The 12314-nt window shown below is 54.9% G+C and overlaps 1 protein-coding gene across 9 annotated transcripts in view; it reads right to left on the bottom strand.

Moving 5' to 3' along the window:
- Window positions 1-12314, bottom strand: part of ARAP1 (ArfGAP with RhoGAP domain, ankyrin repeat and PH domain 1) — a 218685-nt gene that overhangs the window by 18055 nt on the left and 188316 nt on the right. For all 9 annotated transcript variants that reach the window (XM_039515323.1, XM_039515413.1, XM_039515666.1 and 6 more), the window contains 6 exons: window positions 10873-11020; window positions 9685-9771; window positions 8668-8736; window positions 7858-7975; window positions 2766-2879; window positions 343-485 (listed from right to left, as the gene is read on the bottom strand). In XM_039515323.1, coding sequence (XP_039371257.1) covers window positions 343-485; window positions 2766-2879; window positions 7858-7975; window positions 8668-8736; window positions 9685-9771; window positions 10873-11020 — 679 coding nt within the window. The remainder of the gene's footprint in view (window positions 1-342; window positions 486-2765; window positions 2880-7857; window positions 7976-8667; window positions 8737-9684; window positions 9772-10872; window positions 11021-12314) is intronic.

Here is a 12314-nt window from a genome sequence, read left to right as displayed (position 1 = left end):
TGAGGTCTCACCAGTGCCTTGCACACAGGCATTGATACGTCCCTATGGCTGCTGGAAATACCTCGCCTGCGTACCCTGGAAACGAAACCAACTGAAACGCCTGCAGTCGAGTGCCACTGAGCACAGCGTCGCCCCGAGGAAGAGTCCCCCCCCACCGCCCAGCGAGAGCTTACAGCTACCGGTAAGGAGAGGCGATGACAGAGGGGGAGTGGAGCCAGAAAAAAGGATGCTCGCGCAGGTGGGCTTTGGTCAGTAGGGGGCGCTGCTGGCCAGGAGGCCTGGGAAAGGATGGTGTGCCGGGACGGGAGCTGGGAGGTGAGTGTGGCAACCCAGGGAGCTCACCCGCACTTCCTTGTAGAGCCTCAGGCAGCTGTTGTTCAGGATGAAGTATCGGTCGTGGAAGCCCGTGCTCAGCCCGAGCCCCAGCAGGTTCCTCTCCTCCCGGAACTTCATCATGCCGTGCTTGCTGTCGCTCACTCTGCTGGCTGGGGAGAGCACAGCGCTGTCAGGGCCGGGCCGCGAGGGGTTAACCACACGGCGGCAGGGGGACACGGGCTGCAGCCCGCGCAGCACCAGACGGAGGGTAATTCCCACCCCGCCTCTAGCTGGCAGACAATGCATAGTGCAGTGGGGTGAGACGAGAGATCCCAGAGCCTGCCCTACTGGGCCCATAATTGGCAAATGAGGGTTTCCACTGGGAGCGGTGGCCTCAAGGAAAGGCGCGGACACAGACACACTCGCACTCTTGTTAGGATATTGATATTCAAGCCTGTCTGCAAAGGCCTATACTTTTTAAGAATTTAGGTGTATTCTTATCACTTAGCTAGTTATAGAGGTATAAAAGAAAGAATCAAAATCACTGTCTGTGTGTGTAAGGGCTTCTCTTACTGTGACAGTCTGAGGCCCTGTTCCTAAGCTAAGGCCTTCGGCTAAGCAGCAGAGGCAGCCATAAGCTGGGAGGTGTGTGGTCACATCCTCACATTCCAAACTAGTCACACTGAAATAAGGTGCTATTGGGTTGTTAGGAACACAATCCTGTCCTGATATTCCATCGCCTCCAGAGAAAGGGACGAGCCTAGAAGATGTAAAAGGAAACTTAGTTTGACAGCAGCCTGTCTGGCAAGAACTCACTTGTCAATAGCTGGGGTGTGAAATCCTCATTTCTGTATTGTTCTATCACAGGGTCGGCTTTAGGCCGATTCCCCTGATTCGGGCCCCGCGCCCTAAAGAAGAGCGACTAACTTTTTAATTTTTACTCACCCGGCAGCGGTCTGGGCTTTCAGCGGCACTTCGGCGGCGGGTCCGTCACTCGCTCCGGGTCTTCGGCGGCATTTCGGTGGCGGGTCCTTCAGTGCCACAGAAGACCCAGAGCGAGTGAAGGATCTGCCGCCGAAGTGCCACTGAAGACCCAGACCACCACCGGGTATTTGAATCGGGCCCCACACTTCCTAAAGCCGGCCCTGACTGTAGTCTCCACTTCCCTGTTGTTTGTCTGTATAATCTCTGTCTGGTTCTGTAATTGTGTCTGTCTGCTGTATAATTCATTTTGCTGGATGTAAGCCAATGAAGGTGGTGGGATAGAATTGGTTAAATAACCATGTTACAATGTGTTAGGATTGGTTAGTTAAATTTCAGTCAAATGGTTGGTTAAGGTATAGCTAAGCAGAACTCCAGTTTTACTATATAGTCTGCAGTCAACAGGAAGTAAGGGGGTGAATAGGACCAGGGACTGGGAGCGGGGGAATTGGAATCATGTTTTGCTAAGGGGCGGGGAATGGGAACAGGGACACAGGCAAGGCTCTGTAGTGTCAGAGCTGGGAAGGGGGACACTGAGGAAGGAAACTGGAATCGCGCTTGCTGGAAGCTCCCCCCAGTAAACATCGAATTGTTTGTACCTTCGGACTTCGGGTATTGTTGCTCTCTGTTCATGTGAGAAGGACCAGGGAAGTGAGAGGGTGAAGGAATAAGCCCCCTAACAACTTTGTCTCTCTCTCTCTGGGGCACTGCAGGCCTCCCTTTGAGGGTTTCTAACCCTGCTCCCTTGCGTCCCAGGCTCTCTCTGCAAAGGAGTCTCCTCTTTCTTTGAGGAACCACCAACGGAAGCTGCAGGGTCAGGCCACATTTGCCATCCCCTGGTCCAGGGGGCAGGGCTGCGGGAGAGAGCCCCACTGCCCCAGCTGGGCAGAGACATGGCAAATGATCTGTGCAGAAACTGACCAGGGCAGGGCTTGATAATAAACGGGCTTCCCGTCTGAGTTGCAGGGTGAGTGAGAAGGAGGGCAGGTGCTGGGGAAAGACGCTGATGTCATGTCTCTTTGCCCTCTGTTCGCAGGATCAGCTCCGACTGGGTCTGGATTGAGCCCATCTGTCGGGCTGAAAAGCTCCTCCCTGCCATTGGTTGGCACCGGCTGGCGTGCGCACGTTCCTAGGTCTTTCCTTTTTCCCTCCCTCCTGCTCCCCAGCCGTAGGTTTGCTGCCTGGAGCCTCCTAGCACAACCCAGTACTGTCAAAGGAAGAGCGCAGAACCCTAGACAGACCCAGGAACATCTGGGTGCAGGATTCTACTCATGCAATTCCAGGGCTCCATGTCTGGAGGATATCGCACTGCACCTCCCGCAGGGCACGTGTCTCTGTGCCGCGCGGATCAGACCAGCCAGCTCGCTCTCTCTTTTGGACAATGAAGACTAAGAAGTGCGAGAACCCTGAGCGGCCTGGATCCCGTCCACACTGAGGTACATCTCCGACACACCCCTGCAACCACCTACCTAGATAGATAAGCATGTTCTCCATGGACAGCTGCTTCTTCACCACCAGGTAGCTGTCCGTCCCCAGGCTGTGCAAGATAGGCAGGACTTTCTCAGAGTAGTGCAAGGGCCGCTCTGCACGGGGAAGGAGGAACAGGTGTATTAATGCCCCCATCTGGCTTCCCCACTCCGTGACCATGTTGACAGTGACCGAAGCTGCATGTTTTAACTCAACTCTGTGAGCCAAGTAAACGCCCCTTGGGGGAGGATCATCGTTTTACATGTAAAGAGCCTCTTCAAGTGCTTTACCAACTATACCCAAGCATCTCTTCCCCCACCACCAGAATGCAGCCACCTCTGGGGTGGAATGTGGGCGGCTGTTCAACAGCCTATAGCAACACTACCCAACCGCTTAGGAGAGGCAGTGAATGAGATCCTTTCCAGCTGAGGCTGCAAGGTGGAGTTAGAGAAGCAGACTGCGAGGCTTCAGGCTGGACACCAAGGCCTCATGCATCTTCTCTGGCAAAGAGCGCCTGGGGGCTTTTAATGACCACAGAGCTCAGTCCCTCGGCTTTCTGCCTCATCATCAGCGTAGCGCCCCCTAGCACAATGCTGGGTAACTGCTTCAATACAGATTCAGAGGAAAAACATCTGTGCCATGTCATGCAGCGCCAAAATGTTTGTTACAGGTCTCCCATACACACACTGGCCAGGCCAGATCCTGCTTAGCTTGTGCGATCTGACAGAATCACATATCAGCCACAGTAAAAAAATACAGCCAGGGAACCAGAAAAATACTAGGGAGTAGGCCACACCATTATACTACTGATGGGAAATCAATAGTAAGCATGGTGCAGGGTGAATTAACTAGTCCAATCAATTAACAAACAACTTTTGAGCAGGACAATCACCTTCCTAATGAGTTCTCCTGTCCCACTCCGCTGTGGAGAGCCCAGCTCTCTGACACAGCTCCTTGGCACTGTGCTGCCGCTTGGAGGGGACGGGGAAGGCAGACAAGGAGAAAAAGAGGTACTTGCAGACCATAGCCAGTGCAGCTTCTGGGGGCTGCTGCCATCAGAGGGCAAACAGGGTTAATGATACTCCCGTTTTTGTCAGGAGCTTGGAGATCAACGGATGAAAGGCCACGGATCAGAGCTGGGTGCCAAAAGGGCTGTCTTTGCTGCAGAGCTCACTCGGGATTGGCACCTGGGTCAGCCTTGCCTGGGGGTGAGAACCCCCCTGCAAAGCCTCACCCACGTTATTCTGTCTTCCCTTGTGTGTCACCAGGGGGAATGATCCCGGGTTCTTCGTGCCGCAGACGCTGAGCCACACTATGGTTCTCTCCCAGGGAATTGTGGGAGGACTTGTCTGTCCTGGGTACATGGGGGGAATCGTGGGAAGGTTTTGGAGGACTATCAGCACTGCAGAGATTCAGCCTGTGTCCTCTGTAAAGTGGGTAGGTTACCAGGCCGAGTGAAAGACACCTGGGTTTTAACCTGTACCCAAGGGTGCACCTGCTAGCCCGGGCTGAAAGCACCACTAAGCTCAGGTGAGACGGCTGTGTGTGTAGACAGGAGGTGGTCAGGGTCAAACCCCGAGTTAGAACCCGAGTGGACTCAAGTGAAGACGTGCCCAAAGAGGGCTAGATGATCATAATGATCCCTTCGGGCCTTCAAATCTGTACAAGCGACTTCCCCATCATGGCTCCAATCCTGCCCCCACTGGCCTCACTGATTGTATTGCCGGTGACTTCAGTGGAAGCAAGACTGAGCTTTTAAAGGAGAAACAACAGCGTATGTCAGCACCGGCCACAGCGTGAGGTGAGCTCACCCCATGCCCTGCGGGGAGGCAAAGGGGAGTTGTTACTGCAGACAGATCGGCCTTTAATGACACATGGCCCAGCCGAATGGGTGCAGGCGGTTTCCCCTTCCTGAAGGCATCTCAGCCGTCTGGAGTTCGGGAAACACTGCTCGTGTAAGGCCTTTCCTGCCGCTGGGATTTTCAAAGCATGGCCGGGCAAAATCCGGAGAGGTCCTGAGTAGCTGCAGAGCACCCACTGCTTCCACTGACTTCCTGGGTGTTCAGCTCTTTGCAGGATTCGGCCCTCTGCTGCTACTTAGTATTAACGTGGGGCCTTTCATCCAAGGATCTCAAAGAACTTTCCAAAGGTGAGTAGCTATAACCCTCCCTGTTTAAAGGAAACTGAGGGCACAGTGAGGGGAGGCCTAACTTCAAAGTGGCTATTGATTTTGGGTGCCACACAGCTGGGGAGCCCAGCTGGACACCTAGGGCCAGATATTCAAAGGTATTGAGAAGCCTCAAAATGCCGAGAGGCACCTAGTGGGTTTTTTTAAAGTGCTTGATGCTTATCTGCATCGGTAGGTGCCTAAGCACCTTTAAAGATCTGGCCCCCAGCACCTGGTTTGCAGCACCTCTGCAAATTCAAGCCCCAAATGTCAGGACAGGCACCTAGAAACCGACCCATGTAAACTCAGTGGCTGCTCTGGAAATCACAGAAATGGAGGGCGGGAAGAGACCTCGAGGTCATTTAGTCCAGCCGCCTGCACTGTGGCAGGACCAAGTCAACATAAACCGGCCCTGACAGGCGTTTGTCCAGCCTGTTCTTAAAACCCACCAGTGACGGGGATCCCACAACCTCCGTTCAAAGTTCCACAAGCTCCCTGCTGTAGAGCTTCACTCCCCTGAGAGTTAGAAAGGTTTTCCTAATCCCTCACCTGAATCCCCCTGGCTGCAGAGCAACCCCATTACTTCTGTATTACCCTCACGGAGAACAACTGACCATTGTCCTCTCTGTAACAGCCCTTCATGTAGTTGAAGTCTTATCACAGAGGTGGGCAAACTATGGCCTGCAGGCCACATCCGGCCCGCGGGACCCTCCTGCCCGGCCCCTGAGCTCCTGGCCTGGGAGACTAGCCCCAGCCCCTCCCCCATTGTTCCCCCTTCCCCGCAGCCTCAGCTCGCCGCCGGTGCAATGCTCTGGGCGGTGGGGCTGCGAGCTCCTGGGGCAGCCCAGCTGCAAAGCCAGGCCTGACCCAGTGCTCTGTGCTGGCGGTGGCATGGCTGGCTCCTGCTGAGCAGCGCGGCTGCCTGTCCTGCTGCTCTGGATGGCACGGCTGTAGCGCTGCCAGTCACCGGTGCTCCAGGCAGCACAGTAAGGGGGCAGGGAGCGGGGGGGGGGGGGTTGGATAGAGGGCAGGGGAGTTCAGGGGGATGGTCAGGGGTTGGGATAGAGGTCGGGGCAGTCAGAGGGTGGGGAACAGGGGAATTGAATGGAGGGGGCAGTCAGGGGTGGTAGGTCTGGGGACGATCAGAGGACAGGGAGGGGTGGATGGGGCAGGGGTCCTGGGGGGGCCGTCGGGGAACAGGGGGGATTAGAATATAGAATCTCAGGGTTGGAAGGAAGCTCCAGAGGTCATCTAGTCCAACCCCCTGCTCAAAGCAGGACCAATCCCCAACTAAATCATCCCAGCCAGGGCTTTGTCAAGCCTGACCTTAAAAACCTCTAAGGAAGGAGATTCCACCACCTCCCTACGTAACCCATTCCAGTGCTTCACCTAGTGTTTCCTAATATCCAACCTAAACCTTCCCCACTGCAACTTGAGACCATTGCTCCTTGTTCTGTCAGCTGCCACCACTGAGAACAGTCTAGATCTATCCTCTTTGGAACCCCCTTTCAGGTAGTTGAAAGCAGCTATCAAATACCCCCTCATTCTTCTCTTCTGCAGACTAAACAATCCCAGTTCCCTCAGCCTCTCCTCACAAGTCATGTGCTCCAGCCCCCTAATCATTTTTGTTATCCTCCGCTGGACTCTTTCCAATTTTTCCACATCCTTCTTGTAGTGTGGAGCCCAAAACTGGACACAGTACTCCAGATGAGGCCTCACCAATTCTGAATAGAGGGGAATGATCACATCCCTCGATCTGCTGGCAATGCCCCTACTTATACAGCCCAAAATGCCATTAGCCTTCTTGGCATCAAGGGCACACTGTTGACTCATATCCAGCTTCTCATCCACTGTAACCCTTAGGTGCTTTTCTGCAGAACTGCTGCCCAGCCATTCAGTCCCTAGTCTGTAACAGTGAATGGGATTCTTCCGTCCTAAGTGCAGGACTCTGCACTTGTCCTTGTTGAACCTCATCAGGTTTCTTTTGGCCCAATCGTCTAATTTGTCTAGGTCCCTCTGTATCCTATCCCTACCCTCCAGCGTATCTACCACTCCTCCCAGTTTAGTGTCATCTGCAGACTTGTTGAGGGTGCAGTCCACACCATGCTCCAGGTTGGATGGGGCAGGAGTCCCGGGGGGGCCGTTGGGGAGCAGGGGGTTGGATGGGATAGGAGTCCTGGGGGAGGCTGTCAGGAGGTGAGAAGTGGGGGGGTCGGACCACACCTGGCTGTTTGGGGAGGCACAGCCTCCCCTAACCGGCCCTCCATACAATTTCGGAAACCCGACGTGGCCCTCAGGCCAAAAAGTTTGCCCACCCCTGACTTATCAGGTCCCCCCTCAGTCTTCTTTTCTCAAGGCTAAACATGCCCAGTTCATTAACCTTTCCTCAGCTCGGGTTTGATCATTTTTGTTACTCTCTTCTGGGCTCTTCCCAATTTGTCCACATCCTTCCTAAAGTGTGGCACCCGGAACTGGACACAGTTCTCCAGCTGAGGCCTCACCAGTGCTGAGTAGAGCAGGACATTTACCTCCCATGTCTTACATACACCGCTCCTGTTAACACACCCTCGAATATTAGCCTTTTTCACCACGGCATCACATTGTTGACTCACATTCAATTTGTGATCTACTCTGACCCCCAGATCCTTGTCAGCAGTACGACCGCCTGGCCAGTTATTCCCCACTTTGTAGTTGTGTGTTTGATTTTTCCTTCCTAACTAAGTGCTTGACGCTCACCTTTATGTTCGATCTAAGTGACTTGCGAGGTCACAATGCCAGAGCCAAGACTCTCCCGATGCTCTGCTCTAGTCTGCTGGCCAGAGCTGTCAGAGGTTGTCCATCCGGCCCCCGGACCCAATGCCCTGCCCGCTCTACACCTGGCAGGTTAGCATTCTCGGAGTAACCCTCTCTCCCGCCCAGACACCGACCTGCTTCCTCCCTCTCATTCACTTCGAAGCAGCTCCAGTACTCCTTCTCCTTCGTCTCGATTTTCCTCCGGTCCAAGATCTCGAAGGTCAGCTCTTCTGCCGTCATGGTGGCTGGGATCTGAGGCGAGGAAGAAAGAAGCCTCTCTCGTGTCTGCGTCATAGCAGGCCATGTTTCCAGATCCCCCCGACCTCTCAGTGCAAGCCCGAGCATCCAGTGGGCTACCAGCCCTCCTGACCAGGCGCCACAGACCTTTCTGTTCATTCTGTGGCTAGCGGGCAGCCCTCGGACGCGGTTTGCCAGGGCTGCGCCTTCTGTCAGGGCAGTCAGAGGAAGGCTCTAGCTCTGCAGTTGAAGGGACCAGATTGAAAATCCACTCTGCACTGCCCCACACTGGCATGTGCACAGCATCCCTAGCAGGCTCCTCTGGCTTAGACTCCCCTGATCCCCTGGGCTCAGAGTCACATGCGCCCTGGGGTGGAGGTGGAAACCCCCGCACCCGCCTGCCAGGGCAAGCCCAGCGCTGGGGCTCAGAGGGCAGTCAGGATGCAATCGGTTGCCCCATTTCATTCCGGCTGTCTGGAGCAACGGCGCCACCCTGACTGTCCCCCAAGCGGCACTGTGAAGCCCCAGCCCTTTGGATCAGAGTGAAGGGAGCATCGCGTGCCACCACCAGGTGTATCCCTCCACTTCCCCTTCCTTGGGGTGCACAGCGCATGACACGGCTTCTGGCGGAGACTCCGCGCAGGCCTGTCCGAAGCACGCACAGCGACGGCCTCCTTCCCTTCCCACCGCCCCTGCCCTCGCCTCACCTTGATGTGCTGCTCTGCTTCCGTCTTCTTCTCCTCCAGATACACTGTGCAGATGAAGTCCCCAGCTTGCTGGAAGGAAACAAGAAAGGGGCTTTTACCAGCAGGTTCCTGTTTACAGAGGAGCACCAACACTGGTGAGTGTGAATCCCCTCCCGGCCTGGCCGGCCACACCCCAGAGTTAATCTGGGTGCAGCGATCCCCCTCAATGCCCTACATTATTCGCCGAATAACCCCCCGTCACAGGGTGGCTGGCCCTTTAAGGGGAGAAGGGTCCCAAGCCCTCCCTGTGACACACTTAACTCCATAGGTGGGCAAAAGGAAGGTCATGTGATCGGTGGGTCATGTGATTTAATCAGGCCACTGCTCAGCAGGCAGCTGACCCTGTTTCCACCCCCTATTCTCAAGCAATTCAGCACAACGAGTTTTGCTGTGTTCCCACTAGAATAGACGGCGTCCACCTGAGCGCCCCCTGCTGGTCAGCAGTAGCAGTGACTGGAGCCGCGAGAAGCCATCAGCAGGAACATGGAGCATTTCTAGCTGGCTTTGTGGTGGTACAGCAGTGGTCTATTCAGGGATGCTGAGGACAGACCCAGAGGCTGCTGAATGGGAGGGGGAAATAGCTGAAAATGTTTCTATTTCAGCTTCCAAAGGGTAACAGGAAGTGGCGTCAGCTAGCTGGGACCTAACAAGCTGCCCCCTTCTACCGCCTAGGATTCTGGGAGCGATGGAAAAAGGGGATTTGCTCTTGGGAGGGGCGAATGGGCAGCCTCAGCGCACACAGCGCCATGAAACCATGTGTGTCAGAACTGGAAGCAGCCCCTACAGCCAGACCGCTAAGGCGGAGAGCGACCCTCCCAGGTTAGCTGGTGGAGGAGACTAGCTGTGTCTGCCTGGCCCCTTCGGAGTTCCTGAGATCTTCGTTTCCCAGTGGATCTCCGAAGAGAAGTCTCAGAACTGAGCGAGCGTGTGCAGGTGAGACCTGCCCCTCCTCCACCAGCGGGCGAACGGGCCGGCTACCTGGGTTCCACTGGAGGAGCCGGCTATCCGCATCTTGATGATGGCTTGGATCTCGTCCTGCTGTTTCCTCATCTCTTGTTCGTCCACCTGCCGAGAGGAGAGAAGGCCAGAGCAATCAAACCCTCCGCAGCCCGGCAGCAGAAAGGCCAGATGGACAGCTTCACATGGGGCCCAGCTCTGGGGAGGACACGGGCCTCCCCCATCAGTCCCTGGCCCCCTGCCCGTCACTGAGCTGTGCTGGTCGGGAGTCACCCACCTGCCCAGCTCCACTGGCCAAGGAAAGGCACTCAAGTGCCTCTGCCAAATGGTGCTGAACTCCTAACAGGGCTTCCCGTGCTTCTCCCCACCCGCCCTGATGTCCTTGAAGCCGTCACGGCTTCACTGCTATTGTTATTCATGCTACCTCAGGTACGTCCGTACGTGCTGCATTCACACCCCCGACAGCAGTACAGCCGGCCCCTCTGTGTCGTCAGTGTCTCTCCTTGATCTGTGAGACGCAATCCCACCCTCCACTTGCCTCCAAGAAAACTTGACTTCTCTAGCATGGCTCAGACACAGCCACCTTCCCCTCATGGATCCCCCAAATCCAGCCAGTCCTCTCCAAAGTCACCCTTCTCCCAGTGGCTGGGCTTTATCTGCAGAGGGTGCTTTATACGATCTGATGGCTAGTGCATTGCTGAGAATCGTATGCCCGGAGCCAGGTGCTGAGTGGCGGGTGGAAAGAGAGGCTGGAGATCAGAAAGATGACAAAGGGAAAAACTTCCTTGTGGAGGAAGCTCCCAGGGTAAAACAATGGGCGCGAAGGGCCACAGTAACAGTAATCACGCCGAGCGCTTAACATCCATGGACCTCAAAGCACTTCACAAAGGAGGTTAGTATCATCGGTACGATGGGGAAACTGAGGCACGGGGAGGGGAAGGAGCTTGCCCAAGGTAGCAGAGCTGGCAGTAGAAGCCAGGTCTCCTGATTTGCTGTCTAACATTCTGCCCACCAGACCACACTGCTCCACAGAAGAGTGTGAATAGCTAGAGACCACGTTACAATGGACAACAGTGCGAACGCTCATTCTGGCTGGGCGAAGGAGGCCACGTTTTCTATAGGTGCCCGGGAGCCGAGTGTACGTAGGGAAGGCTCTAGGCCTGGAAGCCTTCGCTCCGCTGAGGAGTGGGGCTTCTGAACACTACTTACGCTAAATATGACCACGTAGCGGCTGATGAGATCCTCCACCACGCGGCCCGCCTTGTAGTCCTTCCCGTCCGTCTGGAAGAGCGTCGGCCCAAAGACGATTGCCAGGTTGTGTGTGTTCATCTGGTTCATCTCGGAGAAGTACTGGACCCTGCGGAAAGCCAGCACATTAAGGACAGCTCCTCCTGGAGCTCCAGATGCCTCCCCGCCCTGCCCCAATGGCCCTCTCAGATCTCGCCAGGACAGTCGGGGTGTCCGTTTCTGGGGGGGAACCCTCCATGGGTTGCTGTGTGCAGTGCTCTACTGATCTCGGTGGGAGCTAGGCACCTAAACGCCTTATTAGGTCTGGGCCCAAGCTCGGCTCCCTAGTGGTGGGGACCCTCTCGGCCAGACATACCCTGCTCCACCTCTGACCTAGGGCAAACCCCAGCCGCTGGGTGAACGGCTCAGGGACGCTGCTGGGTCAAAGGAGTCAGTTTGAATTCTGCTCTGGCTCCTGGCAGGGCCGGTGGGCAGCTGGGAACAGAACTACCAAGGAGCGGGTAGAAAGGAGTTTCTCTCTCCAGCTGGTGGAAGGGAACGCGCTGTGCTTCCTGACAGAGCCAGCCAGACGCAGCCAATGATTTTAGTTTATTATCCACCTACTGTGTGATGTTATGATTAATCAACATCTTATATCATACATATTCATTGTATGTTAATGAGAGGGCATTTGCAGGATTACAGAAGTACAAGACTGATCAGTAGTTAGAGGAACCTTGTACTAGACATGAGTCAGACAGGCTGAAATGCAAAAACCTTTAGGCTGCAGCCTGCAAGATTTTAGCTCAGCTATTTTAGGCCTTGGAGACAAGAAATGCTGACATGAGTCAATGACCGAGAAATAACCCGGAAGATGATGGGAAAAGAGGTACCAGCTGGTAATACTGTGAAAGTTTAGCCGGAAGATTAAATTTAAATGATAAAATGCTGTAACAGCAAATATTGTCTCCCACAAAATAAAGGAGGTATGTAAATGTGAAGAGAACCTGCCCAGCCTATAGGGGGTCCCTTGTGTTTCTAGGGGACACAGACCAGTAAGAAAGAGAGGGTGGACACTTCCAGGTACACGCGCCGAGTGTAGGGATAGCCAGAATCACAGTATAAAAGAGGGTGCCCAGAGCTGAAAAACTGAGCTTCCCAGGGGACACCTCCAGCAGGAACCATGCCTGTATTGATGATCAGCCCCTGAGAGGGCCAACGGACTCGAACCCCATCTAGGAGGATGTGAGCGTGTCTGTCGTTACTTAGCTCTAGGAAGTGCCAAGCCTGTGACATTTGGAACTCTGTTGGGAACTTTAATACAACGGCTAACAGAGACGTTCTTGTGAGTGTCTGTGTTACCTGCCTATGGGCTCTAGATCCAGCACAAAGAGAGGGAACTCTGTTGAACGTGAGACTGTAGC

Source organism: Mauremys reevesii, linkage group 1 (genome assembly GCF_016161935.1).
Source record: "Mauremys reevesii isolate NIE-2019 linkage group 1, ASM1616193v1, whole genome shotgun sequence".
Classification (NCBI taxonomy): Eukaryota; Metazoa; Chordata; order Testudines; family Geoemydidae; genus Mauremys; species Mauremys reevesii.
The sequence above is the reverse complement of the archived record's forward strand: the minus strand, read 5'-3'. Positions and strand labels throughout refer to the sequence as shown.